Below are 26,283 nucleotides of genomic sequence, written 5' to 3'. Positions count from 1 at the left end.
AGAAAGAAAACAGGCAGGCCAGTCAGACCATAGGGTACAGGGATGAGGTTTCTTACCAGTGGGCTACACAGCTCTGGCTGCAGCCAAATGTACAACATTTCTTTACATCTGGACATGTCTCATCAGAGATGCAACTCTTAACACAGGATCGTTTCCGAACAATCCTGGGACATGCTCTTTTCATCCCTGTAAAGAAACAGAGATGGCAATAGAAAGGAGATCTGGTGATACCTGTAAGCATAGCAGAAGGGAGAAAACAGAGGAAGGAAGCCCCCGGTCTCACCAAAGCCACCACCCTGCTGCTAAGCAGGGACTATAACAATAGTTAACATTTATGAAAACATTTATTGATATTTACCTTTCACCAGGAACAAACTCATTTGATTCTCACATTTATCTCTATTTTACAGATAAGGAAACTGAGGTTATTGCTTAAGATTTGATCGGGAATGTGGTTCAGTGGTAGAGAGTATGCTTTGCAAGTGCAAGTCCCTGAATTCAGTCACACACACACACACACACACACACACACACACACACACACACAATCTTAGGATGTTAAAGCTACTTAAGGCTTAAAAGGTCTGTCTGCTCGTAGGGTCTACTCTCTTAATCACTATCGTAATCAGGCTTCCCTTCAGAACCTACCCCTCTTGTGACTTATAGGAACTCTGAGTCCAAAATAAGACAATGAAAAGAGAGGCCCCTGGCCAGGGATGTGGCTCAGTGACAGAACACTTGCCTAGCATGCACGAGGCCCTGGGTTCAATCTCTATACCCACCCCCTCCCCCACACAAAAAGACAAATCAACTTAGGGGAAAAAGAGACCCCCCAAAGGAAAATAAGGAGGTTCTCTAGGCAAGCTAGATATCAAGAGCCAATCTGGGAAGGAGGAAGCTCTTTGATTCTATTCATCCCAAAGGTAAGGCCAGAGAGTATACCGGTCCGTCTTCTGCCCCTCATGGCCAACATACCCTTAAAAACGTATGCTCGGCAGACCCGACCACAGCCTGTGCTGCAGCACTTCTGCCCAGGAGGACATGACTCGTCATCCTGGCACAGTTCTTTACACGGGTTCGTATCAGGAGGGCACTCTCCCTCTTTCACTGCAAGAGAAACACAGGACGTCGGGATGACTGATTAGGCCTTGGGGGATGAGGAATGGGGCCCAAATGTGCTCCAAGAACTTCAGCATCTCCAAGCATTCCTTCCAAAATCTCTGCAACCATCTTATCCTCCTCCCACACAACTACTGACACCCATTCACCACTACTAAGCACCCGCTGTGCTGCAGACAGAGCTGGAAAAACGTTGGGGTGATCCTGGTCTCATTTAATGAGCTCTAAAGAATAAGTGGAACCAGGGCTGGGGTTGTGGCTCAGTGGTAGAGGGCTAGCCTAGCATGTATGAGGCACTGGATTCGATCCTCAGCACCACATATACATAAATGAATAAAATAAAGGTCCATCAACATCTAAAAAATATTTTTAAAAAAAGAATAACTGGAACCTCTAGAAACTCCTGTCTCCTTATTCAGAGAAGGAAAAAAAGCCAACAGATTATCCCTGGCTATCCTGTTCTCTCCTACAGAGATGATTGTCTCCATAAAGGAGGAGCCTCACATTGGGAGGAGGCAGGGGAGACTTCTCCCCTACTTTCTGTTACTGTTAGCCAGGATCCCAAATGATAGCTCACCATGCTCTCCTGCTGTTACCCAGGATGCCAGGAACGCAAAAGCTAGAAGTGCCTTCAGAAGAAAGAGGGAGCTTAACATCCTGATGATGCTGAGGTTGAGATGCGAGCTCATTTCAGGCCAGAGGTGAACACCCTGCCCAGAGTATCACCCAAAGAAAGGGCAGGGTGAGAGAATTGCCTTTCAGCCCAGTCCCGAAGTCTTCCCTTATGCAACAGTCTCAAGAATGTCTTCTTCTGACAAGAAGAAGAGTGATTGGTTGGTGATGTGTGGGAAAAATTCCTGGCACTACCATAGGGTACATGTGATGATGGGGTAATCAAACTCTGTACTGCAATATATACAATACCGCTGGAGAACAATGAGGATTCTAGTGGAAAGCTGGAAAAATGGAGGGATAGTCATTGGACAAAGGATCAAAGAGAGCCTCAAGGCCTTTGGAAGGACTAGGCTGCAGCTGAAACGACAAAGGGAAGGACTAGAGACGTGACTTAAGAGAATAACCACCTAATCAAGTAACAAAGCATAACGACATTGTGGCTTCTGCTCATTGGAGTAATCTAGAAAAGGCAGAACGAAAAAGGTCCCTTAGAAACTATCAAAAAACTATAGAAAAGAACTATTTTTGTTCAAAGTTATGCAAATGCTCCAAAAACCTACATTTTGGCTCGTTAGTAAACTCAAGAGAATATTGCTATGACTCACAGCATGTATGCCCCCTTTCCCCATCTCTCCTTTCTCTATTTTTATTTTAATTATCTGTCTTGCTCATGTACTTGGCAGCTGTTATACCTAGTGGTGTCTACTGGCACTGCTTAACCCTGTAGGGCTAAGTGAGGGAATATCCAAGGTACAAGGTAAAAACTTTCCTTAATACAGTCAAAGAGTTTGGTGCAAGGAAGTTGCTCTTAATGTTAAAAGGCTGATGTCAGAGCATGGAAATAATTAAAATTTAATATTTAATATGTGCTTTATATACATTATTTATTTTAATTCACACAATAATCTTGCAGAGGTAAGAAACTTGATTCAAAAGCCAGGTGTATGCCTGTAAACCAACTACCCCAGGAGGCTGAGGCAGGAGGATCTCAAGTCCAAGATCAATGTGGACAACTTAGTGAGACCTGCCTCCAAATAAAAACTAAAAGGACTGGAGATGTAGCACCTACTATAAAAGGAAGGAAGAGAAAATTGAGAGGATGGAAAAAAATCTCAATAATGGTATCCACTGGAATACTTTAACAGTAATAGTATGTTTGAAGGGCTACTTGTACCACAGTTTTAAGCACTTTGCATGCGGCTGGGGATGTGGCTCAGAGGTAGAGTGCTTGGTAGAAGGCTTAGCTGGCATACATGAAGCCCTGGGTTTGATCCCCCAATACGGGGGTCGGGGAGATTAAGTGGTTCGTAATGAATTAACTCATTACTCCTCATTGCAGCCCTATAAAGTAGGTGCTATTATCCCCACTTTACAGTTGAGAAACTAAGACACAGAAAGGTTAAGAAAATGGGTCGCACAGTTTAGTAAGCGGCAGAGAACAAAAGTAGGTAGTTCAATTCCATATGCAATGTTCTTAACCACCATACCACACCACATTTGAAACCAGATCTTTCCAACCGCGAATCTCCTGCACTTTCTACTACCCGATACTGTGATCTGGTAAGAGAGATTTCTCTATCACTCATAATGAATCCAATGCTATTCAGGGACATCTTACCTCTGAGACAGAGCTAAGGGGAGCTCTGGGGAATGCCACAGTTAAGCCCGTCCTCCAGCTCATCCCAGAACCATCCTCTGGGAAGAGAAGCCCAGCTCCCTGGGGCACGGGAAAGTTCACAGACCAAGACCCACCTTCATTCTGCTGCCCCCCGAGACAGCCCCTGAGGTCCGAAGCCCGAGAGACGTGGTGGGAGTTTGGGGATGGCACGGACCACGCCTTCCCATGTTGGGTTTCTGGTCCCTGCATTGGGCCCACTCCAATTTGGAGGCTCCCGCCAGGCATATTAGAAGCAGTTTCAAAGACTCAACTGCAGGTGTCACCGTACGAAACGCCCCCTCAGCTCCCAAAACTCAGCCCGCGGACACCGGCTCTGCTCCTCCTACCCCGCACTTTTCCCGAACCTCCGCCCAGCTGGGGACCGCCCTGAGACACCCTCACTCCCCGCGGAGGCTCAGCGCTCCAGGGAGGAAGCCCCAACCGCCCCATACGCGGGGTCTCCGAGGGCCCGCGACCCCGGCGGCGGTTCGGTTCCCATGGTAACTCCGCAGCTCCCCGCGTCGCGCTTCCGGGCCGGCGGGCGGCGCGCTCCAGTGACGTCACGGCGCCACTTTCCGGCCGGTGGCAGAGTCGGACTGAAGTTGTGGGGGCCGGGGGCGCCATGGGAGCCACTGGCGACGCCGAGCAGCCGCGGGGACCCGGCGGGGCAGAGCGGGGCGGCCCCGAGCTGGGGGACGCGGGCGCAGCGGGGCAGCTGGTTCTCACGGTGAGGGCGCCCGGGTGAGGCCTGGGCTCGGGCCGGGCAGGGCCTCGGGCTCCCGGGACCCTGGCCCGCGGGCGAGAGAACGCGGCGGCTAGTGCTGCCGAGGGGTTGCCGTTTTCGCAGTCCGACGACCTGGATTCAAATTCTGGTGCCGCCCCCTTAGCTAGGTGATGTGGGCCTGTGCTGACATCCCCTCGAGCTCCAGGTTTCCCTTCTGTAAAGAGGAGATGATTAGTACCAGCAGCCTCATAAAGTTGTGGCGATGGGATGATAAAAGCCGTAAAGTGCCCGGCATTTCAACCTGCCACAGAATAGACTCTCGGTAAACACTGGTTCCCTTGCCCCTTCCGTTCCAGAAAAGGCGGTGTTGGAAACTTTTTCTCAGTCCTTTTTCCCTGGCAGCACCTTCCAACCACTGCCCTCCCCTTTTCCCCAAGGTGGGAGAGGTGGTGAATGGATCTGAGAGGGATTTCTAGGCTAAGCTTCGTACCCATCCTCCACCCAGCCCAGTGTCACAGGCCTTAGTGACATTTGCTCCCTCGATTCCCACAGAACCCTTGGAACATAATGATAAAGCACCGGCAGGTGCAGCGCAGGGGCCGCCGCTCACAAATGACAACAAGGTAAGGCTGGCCCTTGGTGGGACTTACATCCTAGGCACTGAGGTGGATGGGAGTGTTGGGATCCCCACTACACACGGCTCAGAAGAGATCTATAGACAGTAGGAAGCACTGGACTGGGAAAAGAAGACTCATATTCTCTAACTGTGTGACCTTGAGCAAGTCACTTCCCTCTCTGAACTCATCTACAAATGGAGGGTAGGGAGATGGATTTAACAACTTAACAGTATTCAAGATTCCTAACATTCATTGACTGCAGTTGAGAGTTCTGAAGAAGTTAGCATGGAGGTTAAAAGCACCTGCTCTAGGGCTGGGGAGATAGCTCAGTTGGTAGAGTGCTTGCCTCCAAGCACAAGGCCCTAAGTTTGATCCCCAGCACCGCAAAAAAAAAAAAAAAAAAAAAAAAAAAAGCACCTGCTCTAGAGTCAGACAATTGTGTTCTAATACAGACTCTGTATTAACTGAGTAACCTTGGACAACCCCCTAACCTCTTTAAACTTTTGTTTTCTCAGTGGTACAGTGGGACCAATAGTAATATCCAACTGAGGGTACAGAGTATGGGTCTTAAGGATGCTGGTTATATTTTTTGACCTGGGTGGTGATTGGTGTTCACCATAATTGTTAAAGTGTATAGATTTTTCTGTATTTCACTTTGAAAATAATACCCACTTCATAGTTATGAGAATGAAACAAAGTCAGGCATCTATGTGATTACCCAGAATCTGAGTACATGGCTAGTTTTCAATGAAAGCTATCTAGTATTGCTGCTAAAGAACCCTATGTCGTGTTCACTTCACTAAAATTGGAATGGTACAGAGATTACCATGGCCCTGTGCAAGGATGATATACAAATTCGTGAAGTGTTCCATATTTGGGGGGAAAAAAAAAAAGAGCCCTATGTCACTGGGTGTGGTGGCACCCACCTGTAAGGATCTTGAGTTCAAAGCCAGCCTCAGCAATTTAGCAAGACCCCGTCTCAAAACAAAAAATAAAAAGGGTTGGGGACGTTACTTAGTGTTAAACACCCCTAGATTCAATCCTTGGTACCAAAAAAAAAAAAAGAAGAAGAAGAAGAAGAAAGAACCCTATGTCAATAATTGGCTGGGCACACTGGGAAAGGACATGTCTGGGACACAGCCACTGATTCTGTCTCCCTCAATGCAGTTTTACAGATCCTGCCATCTCCATGGATCTCCTCCGAGCTGTCCTGCAGCCTAGCATCAATGAGGAGATCCAGACTGTCTTCAACAAGTACATGAAGGTGAGAAGGACACAAGGAGAGAAAACTCATGGGAAAAGACTCCTGGGCAGCTCAGTGCTTCCCTGCAGCACCATTCTCTGTATGGTACACACAGATATCTGCCAGCTACCCTGCAAGAACTTTTTCCCCCTCTTTGGTGGTAACTCAGGTATCTTTTGTGCCAGGCTGTTGTAAGGATGAAATGATTACCCAGCATCATTGCTTGGAACATAACAAGTGTCCAACAAGTGTTTTATTACTTGTTTAGTATTACCCCCATTTTTGTTATTTAAAATTACTTTCTTAGCCTGTCAATAAACTTCTCCATGGCTCTACCTGCATATTCCATGGATGCTTTAAACTCAGTATATTCAAAACTGAACTCATTTTTTTTGGCATGGGGGAGAATAATATTAAAGTTTTTTTTTAATTTTTTTTTATTTTTACAGACTGAATTTTGATTCATTGTACAGAAATGGGGAACAACCTTTCATTTCTATGGTTGTACACAATGTAAATTCATACCATTCATGTGATCATATGTGTACATAGGGTAATAATGTCTGTCTCAGTCCAATATCTTTCTTTCCCCCACCCCCTTGCACTACATTTCCCTGTACACAAGCCAAAGTTCCTCCATTCTTCTCTTACCCCACTGCCACCCCAAAGATTTATTTTTTTTAATTTTGAGACAGGGTCTGAGCACCTCTCTAAGTTGCTGAGGCTGACGTTGAAGTTGCAATCCTCCTATCTTAGCCTCTCAAGTTGCTGAAATTACAGGCATGTGCCACCATACCCTGCCAAACTCTGTTTTCTTCTCAAACTTCTGCTCGTTTTGTTGTTGTTGTTGTTTTTAACTCTTATTCCTAGCATATGCCAAAGCCCTGGGTTTGATAACCAACAACCATGCACAACACCAAAAAAATACATGTGTTAAGCTACTGCCATACCGCCAGACACTGTTGTAGTCATTGGGAATGTAGAGTGGAAATAACAGTAACCTTGTTTTCTTTAGCAAATAAGTACTACTGTAGGGAATGAGAGAAGAGAAGGGAAGAGAGGACCTCTGGGACATAGGGTTGCTTTTTTTGTTTAATTTCTTAATGGTGCTAAGGATCAAACCCATGCTTGCATGCTAATCAAGTCCTTTTTATTTATTTTGAGATAAGGTCTTGCTAAGTTGCTGAGGCTGGTGTCAAACTTGGTGATCTTCTTGCCGCAGCCTCCCAAGTAGCTAGGATTCCAACCATGTGCCACAATGCCCAGCAACATTGCTGTTGTATATATTGTGAATAGGAAAGAGAAGACATTTGAGTGGAAACCTGAATAAAGTGAAGCAGGGCAAGCCATACAGACAAGTGAGAGAAAAGTGGTCTAAGTGCAGAGAAAATGGCAGAGCCCTGAGTCAGGAGTGCTTGGCACATTCAAAGCAGAAATTGACCAGTGTGGAACAGATTGAATTGGGAGAGTAACAAAGTGATTGGGAGGTAATGAGCCCAGCTCAAGTAAAACTTTTGAAGCCACAGTGAAGACTTTAGATTTTAGCCAGTTGTGGTGTTGCACATCTGTAATCAAAGTGTTTTGAGAAACTGAGGCAGAAGGATTGCATGTTCAAGCCCAGCCTCAGAAACTTAGCAAAATCCTGCCTCAAAATAAAAAATAAAAAGGACTGGGGATGTAACTCAGTGGCAAAGCACCCCTTGGTTCAATCCCCAATACCAAAATTTTTTAATTTTTTAATTTTTTAGATTTTAGTAATATAGGTTATAAAAAAAAGATTACAAAATGGATTTATGGATGGATAGATAAGTATATTAATAGGTGATGAAGCAAATATACTAAAATGTTAATTTTAGTCTTTGGTGGGTATTAGCTATTTATTAAATAATCATTTCAACTTTTCTGTATATGTGAAATTTTTAATAAGAAAATATTAATTAAAAAATAGGGGACTGGGTTGTGGCTCAGTGGTAGAGGGCTTGCCTAGCATGTGTGAGACACTGGGTTCAATTCTCAGCACCACATAAATGAATAAAATAAAGGTCTATAACATCTTTAAAAAACTAAAAATAATAATAATAATACAGCCAGATGTGGTTCATACCTGCAGTTCAGACACTTAGGAAGCTGAGGCAGGAGGATCACAAATTCAGTGTCAACATGGACAACTTTAAAAGGGCTGGGTTGAAACTCAGTGATAGAGTGCTTGCCTAGCATGTGCCAGCCCCTGGTTCAATCCCCAGTACCACATATACATACACAAAGATATTTTTTTTAAATAAGAACCAAAAGTCACTGCAGTTCATCTCCTAGAGATACCAAACTCTCAGCTTTATATGTGGGTGGGTTGGTTGTGTGCATGTTTATATGCACACATACAAACAGTTCTGTAACTTGATTTATTTCACTTTTGGTCGTGTATTTATTTCACTTTAGGTCAGTACACAATAGCTCACCCTCCTTCTTTTTATAGAGTAGTCTGTTTTATAGATGTACCATAATTTAATTAACTAGTCCCTAGAATATTCAGATTGTTTCTTGCTTTTCCCTATTACAAACATTACTGGAGTGAACATCTTTGTTCACTCGTGAGAGTATTTCTGGGGGATAAATTCCTAGAGATGAAATTTATGGGTAATAAGGAAAAGAAAATCGCTCTCCAAAAAGGTTGTGTAGGGCTGGGGATGTAGCTCAGTTGGTAGCGTGCTTGCCTTGCAAGCACAAGGCCCTGTGTTCAATCCCCAGCACCACAACAAAAAACGAAGAGGTTGTGCCATTTTGCATTTCTACCTGTAGTGCTCGCAGATGCTTTATTTGTTTCCTAATTTCGTTCTCAGATCCAGAGGCAGCTTTCATTCACCCCATACGTCCACTGCACTGCTCTCCCACAGGCTGCTTGAAAAGTATTCAGATTATTTTAATTGACTTTTCCTCTAGCAGTAGTCAGTATTGAACACCAATACTTATCTCCAGTTTTCAGATTTTTGTTTTAAAGTCGAACTCATCCGTACTGGGAATATAGCTCAGTGATAGAGTGGTTGCTTAGTATGTGGATCCCCAGCACCAGAAAATCAATCAGCTCAATATCCAGTCATTTAATTTGGCCTGATGTATTTTTCCTAAGCTCTTGAGGTCTCTGATTCAGTCCTTTCACACACTTCTTGGTTTGATGTTATCAACAGAGGCCTTTGACCTTGCTAAATATAAAGTAGCAATACATCCCCAGAGTTGTCTCCCGCAGTAGGAATATTTATTATAGTTTTCAGATTTTTTCTATGTCCCAGAGAGAACTGGTACTTTCTTCTGGAGACACAACTGGGACTCCTAATGAATATGTTTTCAGGTACCTCCCAGGTATGTCTGGGGGCCTTATTACCTTATCCTCAGTATTTTCAGGCTCAAATTCTCCCTCTATCCCAGAAGAGGAACCCTCTGCCATTCCTTTCCCTTGCTGGTATCCAGGGACCCTTGCAAGTTCTCCCTTCTTCCAGTTCCACAGATTGGGGATTGGGCAGTGAGAATCCCAATAGACTTTTCTGCTGTCTTGATCTTTTCTGGCCTACTCTGATTTATTCACTTTAGGCCACAAGCATTATTTTTTTTTCTTTTATGGAAATAATACATGTACATTATAAAATAAAGAGATTATAGATAGGCAAAGAAGAAAATAATCATCTATGGTATCACTGCTATATATTATCCTTACAGTTCTTTTGTCTCTTTTTTTTTTTTTTTTTTTTTGCTGTTCATAAACTTGTTCTTTACCAAAGTATTTATAACCTGCTTGCTTCACTTTTCAGTATAGCATGAATACATTGTCATGTCAAAAATATATTCTACACTATCCTTACTATGATTTTTAGTATTTGCATAGAATTTCATAATTTATTTAAGCTATGCTTTGACATTAGGTTACCCTTTGGTTTTGTACTGTTTGCACATTAATCTTTTGGGCACCTCTGTGATTATATCCTTAAGAGAGGAATAAAGGGGGAGATAGAGCCCAATTTAGAATCTAAATCTGTCTAACCCCAACACTGCTCATAATTACATTTCCTTCTGTATGAGAGCAGGAATAAAAGCTTCTGTTTTAATTATCCAGTCCTTCAGACTATTGTAAATTAGCAGAACTTCTGACCGTGTCCTCTGTTGTGCTTCCCTAGTTCTTCCAGAAGGCAGCACTGAACGTGCGAGACAATGTTGGGGAAGAGGTGGATGCAGAGCAACTGATCCAGGAGGCCTGTCGGAGCTGCCTAGAGCAGGTGAGACCAAAGGGCCAAGACAGACAGGCACAGGGTTCAGCCCTCAGGGCTCTGCTAAGAAATGTGATCCTATCATCAGTGGTATTTTGGGGACATGCCCAGTAAGCCACTTACATCCAGGTAGGACTTGGAACTGCTGTTGACAGACAAGGAAGAGAAGTAGGTATTAGGTGCCAGGTATAGTGATAGATGCATTATTTCATTTATGTCTCAGAAGGGTTTTTTTTTCATCCCTGGTTTTACACATAAAGAACTTGTGCTTAGCAAACTCATGGAAGCAGAGAGTGCAGTGGTGGGTACCAGGGAAGGGGGAAATATTGGTCAAAGAACACAGACTTTCAGTTTTAGGATGAATGATTTCTGAGATGTTATGTACAGCAGGGTGACCTGTAGTTAATAATACTCTACTGTGTGCTTGAAATTTGCTAAGAAAGTAGATCTTAAGTGTTCCACACAAAATACCTATATGGTGATGGATTTGTTGGTTATTTTATTATGATCATCATTTCATAATATATGTATATGGTACATCAAATACCACATTGTGCACCTTGAAATTTATATAATTTGTCACTCATACCTCACAAAGCTTGCAAAAACATAAAGATTATATAAAGCCAAACCAAAAGAAGAAAGGGAATTGTAACTTAAGACACAAGAATTAGATAGCTAAGATCTATCTCACCCGTGAGGGTGCTTGGCGGATCACCTTTCAACGTGTTATAGCTCCTTTCAGGGTCATGGAGACTAGGCACACTTGCTGTCTCACCACCTCTCTGGTATGGTCAGGAGGCATGACATCAAGTCTAGAAATTACTGTGTTCCCAAGACAGTAGAGAACATGTTTGCATACGTCAGCTTGTTATTAATAGGAACTGTCAGCATCACCCAGATTCTTTACTGTGAAACCATCAGCTGTGAAAGATGGAAATTTCTTCATAATCAGAGACACAAGGACTAGTTTGAGTTCACTCCTATGAGGTAAACTATAGTGATATGAAAGAGGTTGACTGGCTAGCTACTCAGATGTAGCCTCAGAAAGAAGCAAGACCAGGGCCTGAACTTCATCCTGTCAGTACAGTGAACCTCAGTCTGGTTCTCATAGACTGTCAGTTTAAACTGACCGTTTTCCTAAGAGGCCAGATTCATTAACTCACTTCCATGACTTCAGTGTTTTATGATCATGTATAACAACTGCCTAATAATAAAACAAAGTTTGGTTAATAATATTCTTATAAGTTTGAGTTGAAGCAAGATTAGATTGAGCCAGGCACAGTGGCACACACTGTAATCCCAGCGCTTGAGAGGCTGAGACAAAGTTCAAAGCCAATCTCAGCAGCAGCGAGGGGCTCTAAGCAACTCAGTGAACCCCCATCTCTAATAAAGTGCAAAATAGGACGGGAATGTGGCTCAATGGTCCAGTGCCCCTGAGTTCAATACCAGGTACCAAAAAAAAGATTAAATTGATGCTAGGGTGCTGTGACACACACCTGTAATCCCAACGAGTCAGGAGACTGAGACCAGAGGATCCTGGGTTTAATCCCTAGCACAAAAAAAAAAAAAAAAAAAAAAAAAAGCCTAAATTGATAAAATATTTACTTACTGCATCCCAAAATGCTTTCTTGAGTTTATCTCTTTGACTAATATTATTGAGGGGCCCACCTTGTGCTCATTACTATGCTCCTGTGCCAGGCCCAGCAGTGATGTGCAAAACAGGCATAGCCCTTACTCCAAGAGCCCTTGACATTACTCAAGTAGTCACACAGTGATAACTGTAGTTATAATTTGTTACAAGTGTGTAAGTTTAGGAAGCAAGGCCAGAGGCAGAAGGGAGTGCAGAAGGTCTAAAGAACAGAAAGAAGCCAGTGCCACTGTTTTTAGAGGGTGGATAGAGTGATACATGATACCACTGGAGACACAGGCAGAGGCAGATTACAGAGAGCACAAGCCATATTACACATACGGAATTTGTAGCCAGAAGAGTGGCCTAATGAGATTTGCACTTTGAAAAGATTACTCTGGCTGCTTTAGGAGATTGGTTTGGAAGGGGAATTTAGGAGACCTTTGAGGGGTTCAGGTAAAAGATGAAGTTAAATTGGGCATAACTTGAACTCAATGAATACCTTTTCAGTCTCCTGAATCCCCATGTCCAACATCCAGAGCTGGCCCTTACCACTACTCATAAGAACCCAGAATATGGAATAGAAGGTTGTGAGTTCACCATGGAATCTGAGCACAGGGAGATAAAAAGCCCAAAGAGTCATCCTAACCCAACAGGAAACCAGATGAATCAAGAAACTTCAAGCAAGTCTTTAACCTTTCTGAGCTTCAGTTTCCTCCTCTCTCAAAATAGGAATAAAGCCACTCCCTACCACCAATGGTTTGCTGTGGGGTTAAATGGGATAATATACATAAACTAACAACACAGTACAGGTGTAGGGGATCAGAACAACTGGAGATTAAATACACTGTTACATTCATGATTACAGTGAGTATTTCTTACATCATAGTTTAGCTTTCAGATGGCCATCAGGGTAGTTGGAACATCTTTGGGGGTCCCCTTGTCTAAACCATATGCAAAATTTCTTGTTGCATTAAAAGATTCTTCAGCCAGACCAACTGGTGCACTTGTGTAATCCCAGGCATTGAAGAGGCTGAGGCAGGAGGATTGCAAATTGGAGGCCAGCCAGGACAAATTAGCAAGGCCCTGTCTCAAAATAAAAAGGTCTGGGGATATAGCTTAGTAGTAAAGCACCCCTGGGTTCAATCCCCATTACCAAAAACAAAAACAAAAAAATCCTAGTCTGGACGTGGTACTAAATAGAATAGGAATTTTTTAGCTTTGAGTGGGTGAATTCTTGGTTTGTTTGCTTTGACTTCTTATACTACATCTTGACCATCTCAGAGCTGTTCCCTAAGGTCCTTAGCTAACCCATCTTCAGGTATTTCTTAGGGAGAAATGCCTGATCTTGTTGCCTTGAGTTTTCTGTTTGATGGTTTGATTTTGTTATGTTAGGGTAATCGTTTTTATGTTTATTTTATACAGACAGGCGATATGCATTTATTAAGAAAAATTTGACATGGTGATCAAGAATGCAAGTTTTCTCTTGATTTAAAACTGCCCCAGTGGGAGTCCTGGCTATACCACTGACTAGTTGTATGACCTTAGGCAAGTTACCTTACATTAATAATGTCCATTTTCTCATCTGCAAAATGGGAATAGAGGTTTCTACCTCATAGGATGTTTGAGGATTCTTTGTATGAAACACTCCTGAATATTTAGCTCAGCATGAAACTTAGTAAATGTTACCTGTTGCCTTAAACTTAGAAAACATAAACTGTAAGGAAGAGCCAGGCACAGTGGTACAGCACCAGTAATCCCAGCTACTTGGAGTCTGAGGCAGGAGGATCATAACTGCAAAGCCAGCCTGGGCAACTTAACAGGATTCTGTCGTCAAAATAAAATTTAGAAAGGGGTCAGGATATAGCTCAGTAGTAAGAGTGCTTGCCTAGCATGCAGGAGGCATTGAGTTGAATCCCTAGTACCATAAATTTTAAAAATGCATGCATATCATACATGAAGTTTCTCATAATCTCACTACCCTGCAGTAACCACTCAACATTTGGTGTGCTTTCTTCCGGGCTTTTCCCCATGTATGTCTTTATATAATATGTGCTTATTCATTGGGGCACCGAGAGGACAGTGGTGAGTAGACAGTCCACCCTGGAACCTGCAGTTCCTTCAGCTACCACACTGTTTCTGTTTCTATTTCAAGCCACACTTCAGGAAAGGCTGTTTGCAATCCAGGTGGTGGTGGTACACACCTGTAGTACCAGCACTCAGGAGGCTGAGGCCAACCTGGGGAACTTAGTGAGATCCTGTCCTCAAAAAATAAAACGGGCTGGGATATAGCTTAGTGGTAGAGCACTCAGGTTCAATCCCCACCACCACCACCCACAAAAAAAAAAGGTTGTCAGCAATCACTGGCTCCCTTTCTCACCCCTTTCATTCTTCTACTCACTTTGTTTTGGCTTGAGTTCCCACCACTTCACTAAGAACCCTTTTATCATGTCCTCCATGTTGTCATCCAGTGGACCCTGACTGCTTAACTTATTCATGTGGCATTTGTCACATTGGCTCATTTCATGTCTCTTGGAACATTCTCTTTCTCTCTCTCTCTTTATTTTTTTAGTTGTTGATGGACCTGTATTTTATTTATTTATATATTTACCTACTGGGCAAGTGCTCTACCACTGAGCCACAACCCCAACCCTGGAACATTCTCTCTTGGTTCCATTACCCTCAACTTTTTTCCAGCCTCTGGCTAGTGCATATTCTCTCCCTGACCTCTGCTTGTTGATGCTCCTGAGTTCAGTCCTCAGACCTTTTCTATTCCATTACTTCCTAAGATGAGTTCAACTATGGCTTCATCTAATCCTTTGACTTTGAAGTCATTTTGGGCTGCTGATGATTCACAAATTTATATCTCAGGGACTGTGCTTACATTCACTCTTACCCACTTCCAATCCCTTCTAGCAGTAGCCAGTCTAATCTCTGTAAGATGAATCAGACCATTCGGCTCCTCTTTCAAATCCTCTAGTGACTTCCTGTTGCAGATAAAATAAAATTCTAATGCCTTACCCTAATCCATAGAGCCCTGCCTAGAGCAGCTCCTTCCTGCTTTTTTAACTCCTTTCATCCTGCCACCCCTTCATTGGCTATTCTAGCCTTTCTGGACTCTGTTCTGCTCCTCCAACACACTTGACTTGCTTTCCTCCCTGCCCAGCGTGCTCTGCCCTTATCTCTTCTTTTCTTGAGAGAGCCCATTCCTGACCACTCCATCTAAAGCAGCCCCTCCACCTCACTCCCTCTCCACTTCACTCTCATTGCACTTATTTATTATTATGAAATTATTATGTTCATTTGCTTATTCTCCACCTCCCTCCCAGTCCTTCCCCACCTCTACTACAATGCTGAGCTTTACAAGAGTTGAGTACGGCCTTATTCATCACTGTATTCCTGGCCATGGAATATGACATGTATGGTACGTGTTTGCGAATGATCCAGTAACTGAATGAGTGACAAACAGGCCTCCTGCCTTCATAGATCTTACAGCCTCGTTAAACAACTAAGAATTATCACCACACATATGTGTGCATACTTAATTACACGTTGAGACCAGGTATACTCTTACCTGAAAAGGAACAAAGTGTGGCAGAAACAGTCATGAGTCCAATTTGGATTTAACAAATCTGAGACATCCAGCATATGCCTGGGGCAGACCATTTGGTTTCTCAGTCTAGACTTCAAAGGATATCCTTTCAGCTACACTGAAGATTTTGAAAAATTACAGAGTCATCAGTTTGCAGATGTTAATTGAAGCTGTGAGCATCAATGAGAAAAGATAGAATATCTAATGAAAGAGGTTAGAGATGGAAACAGCCAGATTGAGGAGGTTAAGCCAGCAAAGAAGGTTAAGAAAGAGTGATCCAAGGAGGAGAATATGAGAGCATGGCCATAGAAGCCAGGAGAAGAGTGGTCCAGGAGCTCCGTCAGTGCTGCTCCAGAGGTGTTGAAACCCAGTCTGCACCTGCGAGGCCCCCGCCACCCTCCACCTGGCCTCCCATTCCCAGGCTCCTCGCTTCCCTTTGCCCACTACTTGCAGGCTGACTGTTTCTTCCTTGCTGGAGCTGAGTCTTCCCTGCTTGGGGCTTTTGCACTTCTTCCTACTGCCAAAACACACCTCTGTTCTGCTCTACTTTCCTTTCTTCTTTTCTTTTTTTCTTTTTGGAGGTGGAGGGATCACTGCTTACCTAGGCTGGTCTCAAACTTGTAGGTTTGAGCCATCCTCCTGCCTTAGCCACTGGCTAGCTGGGCCTCGGCACACCCAACTCTGCTCAGCTCTTTTTACAGCCTCCTGTCTCAGTTCAGAGACTGTCTTCTTGTAGGACCTTCCCTGAGCACCCCCTTAAAATAGCCCTCCCTCCCCTCTGGTGACTGTGTCTCCTCTGCGTGGAGTTTTCCTTCTTCACTGTATTTACTGTGGCCCAAAATCACCTTCTTTATACATTAATTTGTTCATTATCCACAGAATATAAACTCTACAAAGCAAGGAACTCCACAATATCTTCTTCACCACTGTATCCCTGGTACTTATGTCCTAGGTATTCAAGATTTATTAAATGAAAAATGGGAGTTTATTGAGGACATGTATGATATTAATGTATTCAGTTAGAAAAACATGCGTATATTTACGTGGAAAAAGGGAGAGTTTACATTGAAAAGTTAGCACGAGTTTTCTGTGAATAATGAGATTTCAGATTTGATTTTTAAATTTTGCTTCATTACATTTTCTAACTGTTCAACAATGATCATTAATCAGATTTTTTTTAATAAAATAAAATAGGGCTGGGTGTAGTGGTGCATGCCTATAATCCCAGCTACATGGGAGGCTGAAGCAGGAGAGTCAAAAGTTCAAGACCAGCCTGGAAAACTTAGAAAGACCCATCTCAAAATTTAAAAAAGGCTGGGGATATAGCTCAGTGGTAGAGTACCTCTGGGATCAATTCCCAGTACCGCCAAAATTAAAAAAAAGAAGAAGAAGAAGAAGAAGAAAAGCTTTCCCACTGACTCCCTTCCCTCTTCCTTTAGCTTGACCAGCAGGCAGAAGAGCAATGTGCTACTCCATGAAGCCCCAGATCCACTTGTTGTAAATAAATAGATGTATTTATGTCTTTCTATCTCATCTATTTTTTAAATAAATGTATGTCACCTTGCCTTCTCATATTGACTATGGAAAGGTTTTAAGCCTTGGAGTTGTGTCTAAAACAATAGAGGCAGGATATGTTGACCAACCAAAATAGTGACTGTTAACACTTGATCTTTTCCTTTCAGGCTAAGCTACTATTTTCAGATGGAGAAAAAGTAATACCCAGATTGACCCATGAGCTTCCAGGGATAAAGGTTAGAGTCATTGTGTCCTGGGGTCTGGGAGGGGGAAATAAATGAGGTTGGGAGGCACATGAAGTATGTAGGTCCAGAGAAGTTTCAAGTACCACCCATTGGTAGGTCCACGTCCAAATAGGACCATGCCGGATGGGCTTCTGGGGCCTGGGTCAGGCAGCAGCTAGAGGGCTACAGACCAGAGGCTCTGTCTTCTGCAACCCCAGCAGACCTGCACCACCCAGGCACTCCTCTTCCACTGACTCCCTTCCATTTTCTTTTAGCGTGGCCGGCAGGCCGAAGAGGAATGTGCCCATCGAGGAAGCCCCATTCCCAAAAAGGTATGCCATTTTCTAGCTGGGAGAGGGTGCTCAGCTTCCTCGTGCACCTTTAGGCCTTTCTAGGGATAGGGGGCAGGAACCCTCGTCACTCTGTTTCCCTCCCAAATATCATTTGAACTCTCTGGAAAAGTTCTTCCACCAGGGGACCCTGGACATGCCAGTAGGGGTGGGAGGTGGTGGGGAAGTGTTCCCACGGGGTCGGGACTCTGACAGCTGTTCTTTGTGGCAGAGGAAAGGACGGCCTCCTGGACACATTCTGTCAAATGACCGGGCAGCAGCCGGCATGGTGTGAGTAGGGGGCACCAGTGTGGTGAGAGCTGAAGGGAGCGGAGGGACGCAGTGGTCTCAGAGGGAAGGAGGCCACAATCCTGTGCCTCGTGAAGTCAGATCTCCCTGCGTAAGCCCACGGAGGAGGGCTACCCCGGTGTAGGAGTGGTGGAGGGAGCAGGAGGACTCTACCCTGTTTCTGCCTCAGGACAGCTCAGCCCAGCTTGATGGAACTGTTGTTTCATTGCTAGTGTATGTCAAATGCTTGTAGCTGATCTAAACACATTGTAGATTTCACCTCTTAATCCTTACAGCCACCCTCTAAAGAAGGAATGATTCATTTAGCAAAGAAACAGCGAAGAAAAAAAGGGGAAAAATAGAAAGAGAAAGACTCAGAGGATTATGTGCCCAAGATCATACTGTTAGTAAGGAAAACCTATACTACATTGTCTATAGGATGACCCTTTTCAAAGTTTGTTTGTTTCACATTACTAGAAATTGATCCAAGACTTCACACATGCTGCACAAGCACTTTGCCACTGAGCTACATCCCCAGTCTTTAAGTCTTTATTTTTTTAGAGCACTTTTAAGTTCATAACAAACTGAGTGGAAGATAAAGAAGTTATTCCATATACACCCTGCCTCCACACTTGCAACATCTGGCATCCACATGGTACATTTGTTACAACTGGTGAATCTACTTTGATGTTATCACCAGAGTCCATAGGGTACCTTAGCATTCACTCTTGGTGTTGTACATTCTATTAGTTTGTACAAATGACAGGTATCCACTGTTATAGTATAATACAGAGTATTTTCACCACACTAAAAATCCTCTGTGCTCTACCTATTCAACCCTTCCCCACCCCTGAGGTTTAAAGAGTTTTTTTTTTTTTTTTTTTTCTTTTCTTTTTGCACGGTACTGGGGATTGAACTCAGGGCTTTAGTGCTTGCGAGGCAAGCACTCTACCAGCTGAGCTATCTCCCCAGCCCTGGTTTAAAGAGTTTTGAAGCTGCATAAACAAAATTTCATGGAAACCCAGTATATGAAGCAGATGAAGTCATATTCTTCTCGTTAAGGCAGGTGGGGGTAGTTTGAAACCACCGACATAGGCCAGGGAATAGCATTAATTGCCATCCCTTAGATTTGTTTCCTACCTGAATCAGTTTGGTTCCTCATGAACACAAGATAGGTAGGGCAGGGGCTGGGGGTGTGACTCATTGGTAGAGCACTTGCCTCCCATGTGTGAGGCCCTGAGGTCACTCCCAGCACTGCAAAAACAAAAACAGGGCAGCTGCTGTTCTTATCTCCTGCAGACAGATGAGAAGGCTGCAGCTCACAAGTTGCCCTCCTGCCAGGTCCTGTCAGAGCCAGTGCTAAAGCGTCCCCGTCCCCAGTTGAGCACTCCTCTAATAAGTTGCCAGGGGCTAAAGTGAGACTACATGAGGAACTTGCCACCATTAGCAAACTTCCTTCCAGTCTTGGTCCCACCTTAGAGAATTCACCTTTCTTCTTTTCCTTTCAAGCAGATGGAAGCCAAAATCCTCTGAACCAATTCGCCGAGAAGGCCCCAAGGTATGATTTATGAACATATTATGTGACTGTGGCAGGGATCAGTATCCCAGAGAGACCGAGCCAAGGCTCTGGGGACCCAGTGAGGGAAAGAGGCATCAGTGATGTGTGTTCACAATTCCAGAGCCATCTTCCCTTTCTCCACTGCCAGCCACCTGATCCTCCTGAGAAGATCCCACATAAGAATTGGAATTAGAGACAAAATAAAGAGAGGGTGAGGCTGGGGGTGCAGCTTAGCAGTAGAGCACTTCCTAGCATGCATGGGCCTTTATTCCCATCCCAGGACTGCCCCCCAAAAAAATCTGTAACAAAGAGAAGGCCGAATCCTTATCTCACTAGTGGTCTAATACTTTGCTCATTACCTACTATGTGACAGGCACTGCCTAAATCTTTCATATGGATTATCGCATTTAATCTTTTTTTTTTTAATTAAAAAAATTTTTTTTAGTTGTCGATGAACCTTTATTTTATTTATTTATGTGGTGCTGAACTCACACCTCGTGCCTCACACATGCTAGGCAAGCTTTCTACCACTGAGCCACAACCCCAGCCCCTCATTTAATCTTTAAGTCAAACTTATGAGATAGATTTTATATCATTCTGTAGTTGGAGGAGCTTCCTTTCCTGCCAACTCCCCTGCAGCCAAAAATTATTTTTTACTAGTTATATCTTATGCTCTTAATACACTTGAGATTTGCCCAAAGTCATATAGCTATAGAGCCAAGCCTCAGACCCAAAGTCTGTTGACACCATTAGCCTCTGCTGCCTCCCAAACAGTTGTTTGCAAGTTCTTTTAAGGATTGAATCCTTTCTTTAAATATAGTAATTGTTCGTAGATAAAAGTACCCGTCTTCATCAGAGCTATGTGTGGAAGACATTGGCCACCTCTTCCCTTCTGTTCCTCTCTGCTTTCCCTCTGGTTGTCATGCCTTCTCTAGAACTCTACTTACTCCCTTAACCTGGTGGCCCTGCACTCTCCCAGATCTTTCTTGCCATGGCCTTGTGCTTACAAGGCAAGCACTCTACCAACTGAGCTATATCCCCAGCCCCCCCAGTCTCTTGATTATCACATACCTCTCTGCTTTAAAACTTGTATATTGTCCTATCTGCTAGACCTTTCTGCCTGGAAGATCCATAGGCCTTTCAAAAGCAGCATATCCAAAATTGAAATTGGAGTGTTTCTCATTGACCTTCCCTTACATCACTTACCTTCTGTCATCTTTTCCTGTCCCTTTCCATCTCCTCCCTATATCCCGTCAAGTCCTGAATGATTCTATTCTTCTAAGTATACTAGAGTCCCTATTACTTCTCCTCCTGACTACTGGTCCTAGCTCAGTCCCCATCTTGCTTCAGTTCTGCTTGATCACAGCAGCCTCTAAACTGCTCTCCCTGCCTGTCACCATGTCCCTTAAAGGTAGCTTCCTGTGACCTCCAGCTCTGCTGTGCTTGCTCTCGCCAGCCTCATCAGTTCCACTCCCTTGCTTGCTTTCTCCTTTAGCAACACAGAATTGCTCATAGTTTCTCCAGCATGCCAAGAGCTCTCCACCTGCCTTTATACACACTACCCTCTGGAATGCCCATCTTCCTTCCCTCTATCCTGTCCAACTCATGCTCACCTTTCAGAATTAACTTAGGGACTGTCTCTTTAAGGAAGACTTCCTGACTATTCCATCCACTTTGGCACCACTCACAGCCATCATTCAGCCTTGTCACTGCCCCATTGCATAGTGGCTGTATCTATGTGTGGGGCTTCTGGAAAAAAGTATGTCTTAATCATCTTTTATCCCCAGTATCTAACACAGGACCTACTATATTATAAGTAGTTCATTTCCTGAACAGACTATTAAATGATGGATAAGGATAATGAGAAATGACAGGGGAGGAGTGTTTCTGTCCTGCTCACCTCATTAAACCTCACCCTCACCAGCCTCTCTCTTTTTTGTACAGTGGGACCCAGCTCGGCTAAATGAATCTACCACCTTTGTGTTGGGCTCTCGAGCCAACAAGTGAGTCTAAGAGCTTTGATGCTAATGGAAGGGACAACTTGGGACCCAACTACCAGAGGCTCTGCCTAATGGAATCCTTACCCCTCATCTTTTACTTTACAGGGCCCTAGGGATGGGGGGCACCAGAGGGAGAATCTACATCAAGCACCCACACCTCTTTAAGGTAGGTGAGTGCTGGGAGGTAGGCCGGCCATTGCACTGGGAGTAGATGGCTTTGGGACCTGTACATAGCACAGACAAGCTCGGAGCACACAGTAATCTGGGAGTCAGAACATCTGGGTTCTAGTTGCTCCTTCCCCATTCACCTTTACTTCTTGTGAATTACTCAAGGCTACTGTCCCTCAGTGATATTAGCTACTTTCCTTGCATGATGATTGTGTGCCATAGTTTTAAGAGCTACACTTACATTATGTCCTGGAACTCTCCTTTAAAATAGGTATTATAGCCAGGCATGGTGGTACACGCCTGTAATCCCAGCAACTCAGGAGGCTGAGGCAGGAAGAGCACAAGTCAGACGCCAGCCTCAGCAACTTAGCAAGACCCTGTCTCAAAAGAAAAAGGACTAGGGATATAGCTCAGTGGTAGAGCACCCTGGATTCAATCCCCAGTATAAAAAAAAAAAAATGATAGCATTAGCCAGGTGTGGTGATGTGCACCTGTAATCCCAGACACATGGGAGGCTGAGGAGGGAGAATTGCTTGAGCCCAGGAGTTTTGAGGCCACTCTGGACAACATAGGGAGATCTGCCTTGGGGGCGGGGGGGGGGGGGTGGAATAGATACATTGTTATCCTATCCAAATATGAAAAAAGTGGATGTCAGGGAAGACTGACTTGGCCAGAGTTACTCAACTGGTAAGTGGTGAGTCAGGAGTCAAATCTAGGACTCCCTTCTCCAGAGCCTGAGCCCTTGCCCACTGTATGCAGCTGTCTGTGAAATAAAGCAGTTGGAGCAAGACAGGGTTCCCCTTTTCACAGAGATGACTCTTCCCTGGAGAGCAGCTTGCTTTGGTCCCCACTGTTTGAGAAAATAATAGGGAGGTCTTAAGTTCATTCATTCTCTTAGATGAATTTGTATTTCATCAATCACAAAACATCCACATAGATTTAAAAATAGTATGGCAGCTGGGCATGGTGGTGCACACCTGTAATCCCAGTGGTTTGGGAGGCTGAGGCAGGAGGATTGCAAGTTCAAAACTAGCCTCAGCCCCTTAGCGAGACCCTAAGCAACTCTGCAAGTGCTTTGAAGAGCAGAACTGCTGGCTCTTTTCCAGCATTCTGACCCAGGACTTCCAACACAGAAACGCTTTAGCCTATTTGCCACGTCATTATTTTCCCCTCTTCATGTCTTTACTCCTGCTGTCCCTTTACCCGGATGACCTTCCTCCCCAACCTTAGCTTTCTAACTGTTACTTAAGACCTGCCTCCCCCAAGACCCCTACTTGTATCATCCCCTACATGGACATTCTCTGGGACCTACTGCAAATTCCCATCACAGGGTGGTTAGAGTATGGTTTCAATGTGGGTTTCATTCCTTACCAGCTCAGCTGTGTGACCTTGAGCACATGGCTCCACATTTCCGAGTCTGTTTTTTTCACATAAAAAATGAGAATGATGATAGTCCAACCTCTTGGGGTTAATTAAGAGAGAATGTAGTAAGGCACCAGCATAATCCTGTCACTGAGTAAGGGACTCACTGTTACTCATTTTGCTTAGCATAGTTCCCCAATTCTAAGACCCATTATCTGTAATAAGCCCCCACCCCCTTTTCTCTTAACAGTGTGTTGCCTCTCTTTAATTTTTTCAGTCTAATAAATGAAGGGAATTTTTTTTTATTTACTTCACAGTTCTGTATTAGTGATCATAAGTATCTTTCTAGTCATTTACAGCCTATTTGTATTTGTTCTATAAACTGCTTAGTACATTTTTGGCCCATTTTTCCATCTTTCAAATTTTTCATTTCCTTTTTTAAACTTTTTATAATCACAGAACTATAAACCCATTCTTCTCCTTAAAAGATTCAAACAATACGCAGAAAGTCTAGGGAATAAAAGACAAAGTGCCCCTCATTCCTGACTGAGTTTCCTCCCTTAGAGGTCACCAGCAACCACAGTGGAACATACCCTCTTCTGTGCGCATGTGCCTAGAGTATGTGTGCATGCAAAGTGTGCATGTCTGTCTCCTTGTCCTTACTAATATTTTATTTATTCAGATCACACTGTACATATTGGTCTCTGGTTTTATTTTTTTCACCCAAAAATTGATTCTGTGTTTTGAGAAAGGAAGGGTGTGAGGATTCGTAGTATATTAAATCTCTGGGAATTAGGTCACAGTCTCTGGCCTCCTGGGCTTGCTCTGAAGAGACTAGTGAGGCCTCTTTATCTGCATGCTAGGACAAGGTCCTGTTGGTAAGAACTGCTCAGGGACCCAGAGGAAAGCCCCCCACACTAGCTAATGTCTCTTATAACTTCATCCCGCAGTATGCAGCTGACCCTCAGGACAAGCACTGGCTGGCTGAGCAGCATCACATGCGGGCGACAGGGGGGAAGATGGTAAGCTTGTTCACTTGCACACTGCCAAAGGCCCATCCAGCACGAGGACTGTTGGTGACAGCTTACCTTCAAAGTCTGGAAGATTTCCTAAACCTTACAAATGTGGCAGAGGGAGACTTACAGGGTCCATTCCTTCACGGTCAAAAGCAGACTGTAATCCCTGCATTCCCTTCCCTATCATTAGGGTTCTTTACCTCCTCGCTCTCCCTCTCACCCCTTTTCTCCAAGACCACGTATTTGGATCATTATTTGTGTATAGGAATGGGCAGTTTCAAGACACGCTTACTACTGCTTTTCCCTTGTATGCCCATGGATAGGTTTAACTCATTGACCGCAACACTCTTTTTCCAGACAGCTTTAGAATCTTCTCAACTCGGTACTCCAAGCAGCACTCCATCTCAGTAGGAGTTTGCACATGCGATGAAATGTGTTTGCCATTCCTGGCAGCCCCTTCCAGACTCACCTCCACTTTACGAGTGCTCAGCTCAGCTCAAGTAGTAACCTTAGGAAAGCATGTATGTGTCCTAAATAGTCTGTAGGGCTTCGTGCATCACTTGCAACGTCCACCTGCGGACTCAAGTACTCTACTGGGACTCCTCCTGATAGACTCTAAAGGCCTTGTAAACTGCGTGCCATCTCCTTTCTGACTGCTAAAAGTGAAAGCTATGTTTATTTTATTTTATACTCTGCACTTACTTATTTCACAAATATTTAAGGGAACTTACTACTGATATAACATAAAATGCAATATAACATAAATAAGAAATTGATGGGTAAGGGGAACAGGACTTAAAATAAGCCACCACAAGAGTACTTCAGAAAAAAAAGTTGATTTTTTCCATTGCTGACCTGGGAGACCTCTCTTGAGTGTTCGTTGATTCAGCTCTCGGCCCCTTTCAAGGACACCTGATCTGTTACATAGTTTACAGTACCCATAAGATGGAGACAGAGTACTCAAGGGACACACAATTAGTTCTGACCCTAAGACTAGAATGAGAGTGTCCCACAGAAGACCTTCCCCTGTGGTGAACAACATCCCCTGTAGGTGAGCTCACAAGAGGGTTCTGGCCCACTGCAGACCACAGCAAGGGCAATGCCATTCTGCAGGGCCCAAGACAATACAGTGCAGCCTAGTAACTAGGCAGCAGTGCCATTTATCATGTTTTCCCTTTTGCCACAAAGCTCAAAACCAAGTTATCTTAATCACCAGCTAGCACATAGCTTCCTTCTTCTGGTTTGCAGTTTCCAAGTATATTTTGCTAACTCTTAACCATTTTGTTATAGTCCACCTCGACTCCTTTTTTAAAACAGGAAAGGCTCTAAATAAATTAGTCGCAGAATCCCTGGCAGGTGGTATGTACCAAGGAGGCCAAGGCAGGAGGATCATTTGAACCAGGAGTTCAGGGCCAGCCTAGGCAAGGTAGTGTGGACCCTTATCTTGGGGCTGGGAATGCAGCACTCTTCTACCATGTAGGAGACCCTGGATTCAATCCCCAGCACCACAAAAACAAAAACAAGAACCCCCCATTTCAAAAAAAAAAAAAAAAAATTTTTTATTTAAAAAATAGTCTCCCCCACTAAAGTTTGTATTTGAGTGAAAGATTTTCTCAAGGATCCGTTTTCCTGACAGTCTCTCCATACTTATACTTCCTTCCCTACTGAATCATAAATTATGACCACCTAGAAGCAGGCATAAAATGTTCCATAAGGTGTTACCAAGTTGGGGTCAAATGAAACAGGCAGTTACCACTCTCCTTTGTTCCTGCCCTAGGCCTACCTCCTCATTGAGGAGGACATCCGGGACCTTGCTGCCAGCGATGACTACAGGTAAAACTAGGTGGTCTCCTGCCCCCTACCCTCTTCTCTGCCTTAAAAGTAGCCCCTGGGATAAGGCTGGGCCTACATCCTCCCTTGTTTTAACTTCCCTCCTCAATGTCTATTCTAGAGGATGCCTGGATCTGAAGTTAGAGGAGCTGAAATCCTTTGTCCTACCCTCCTGGATGGTTGAGAAGATGCGAAAGTACATGGAGACACTACGGACAGAGAATGAGCATCGTGCTGCTGAAGCACCTCCACAGACCTGAGGCCAGGTCCACTGGCTACACTGGCAACCCACCTCCAAGACCCTCTTCCCCACATGGCTGAGGCCACCACTGGGTCTGCTCCTAGGTGGATCTCAGTGGCATTAAGCTGTGCATGGGCTAGTTTGTAGTGACTCACTGCAGAGCACCCCCAGACTGGCATATGGTTCTATATTTGTAAAGTTATTGGGATAAGAAGCAATTAAAACAGTTTGTAATAAACACA

The 26,283-nt window shown here is 44.1% G+C and overlaps 2 protein-coding genes and 1 non-coding gene across 7 annotated transcripts in view; 2 read left to right on the top strand and 1 right to left on the bottom strand.

Annotated features, from left to right (window-relative positions):
• Wfdc3 (WAP four-disulfide core domain 3) overlaps nt 1–4,226 on the bottom strand; it is a 14,402-nt gene extending 10,176 nt beyond the window's left edge. The window contains exons 1-3 of one of the 4 annotated variants that reach the window (XM_047540686.1): nt 3,799–4,226; nt 976–1,107; nt 57–186 (exon numbers count right to left, since the gene is read on the bottom strand). In XM_047540686.1, coding sequence (XP_047396642.1) covers nt 57–186; nt 976–1,107; nt 3,799–4,075 — 539 coding nt within the window. In that variant the 5' untranslated portion in view covers nt 4,076–4,226. Of the gene's footprint in view, nt 1–56; nt 187–975; nt 1,108–1,696; nt 1,931–3,798 lie in introns of those variants that run through there. The other 3 variants (XM_047540685.1, XM_047540684.1, XM_047540687.1) reach the window with 3 other exon arrangements.
• On the top strand, nt 4,007–26,283 carry Dnttip1 (deoxynucleotidyltransferase terminal interacting protein 1). Of its 2 annotated transcripts, none has more exons than XM_047540682.1 (13): nt 4,007–4,178; nt 4,728–4,798; nt 5,960–6,056; nt 10,199–10,297; nt 17,193–17,261; nt 17,525–17,581; nt 17,811–17,869; nt 19,376–19,424; nt 21,369–21,427; nt 21,530–21,590; nt 23,905–23,976; nt 25,748–25,803; nt 25,922–26,283. In XM_047540682.1, the coding sequence occupies exons 1-13, from the start codon at nt 4,074–4,076 to the stop codon at nt 26,058–26,060; spliced, it is 993 nt and encodes a 330-aa protein (XP_047396638.1). In that variant the 5' UTR covers nt 4,007–4,073; the 3' UTR covers nt 26,061–26,283. The 2 variants fall into 2 exon arrangements, with proteins under 2 accessions (XP_047396638.1, XP_047396639.1); XM_047540683.1 differs by having other exon boundaries at nt 4,008–4,178; nt 19,379–19,424.
• LOC124978404 (U6 spliceosomal RNA) lies at nt 5,567–5,670 on the top strand. The gene has a single exon (XR_007107430.1). It is a non-coding gene; the product is annotated as a U6 spliceosomal RNA (small nuclear RNA).

The sequence above is a fragment of the Sciurus carolinensis genome, chromosome 2 (assembly GCF_902686445.1).
Source record: "Sciurus carolinensis chromosome 2, mSciCar1.2, whole genome shotgun sequence".
Taxonomy (NCBI): Eukaryota; Metazoa; Chordata; class Mammalia; order Rodentia; family Sciuridae; genus Sciurus; species Sciurus carolinensis.
Note: the sequence above shows the minus strand (reverse complement) of the source record. Positions and strands in the feature narration are given on the sequence as shown.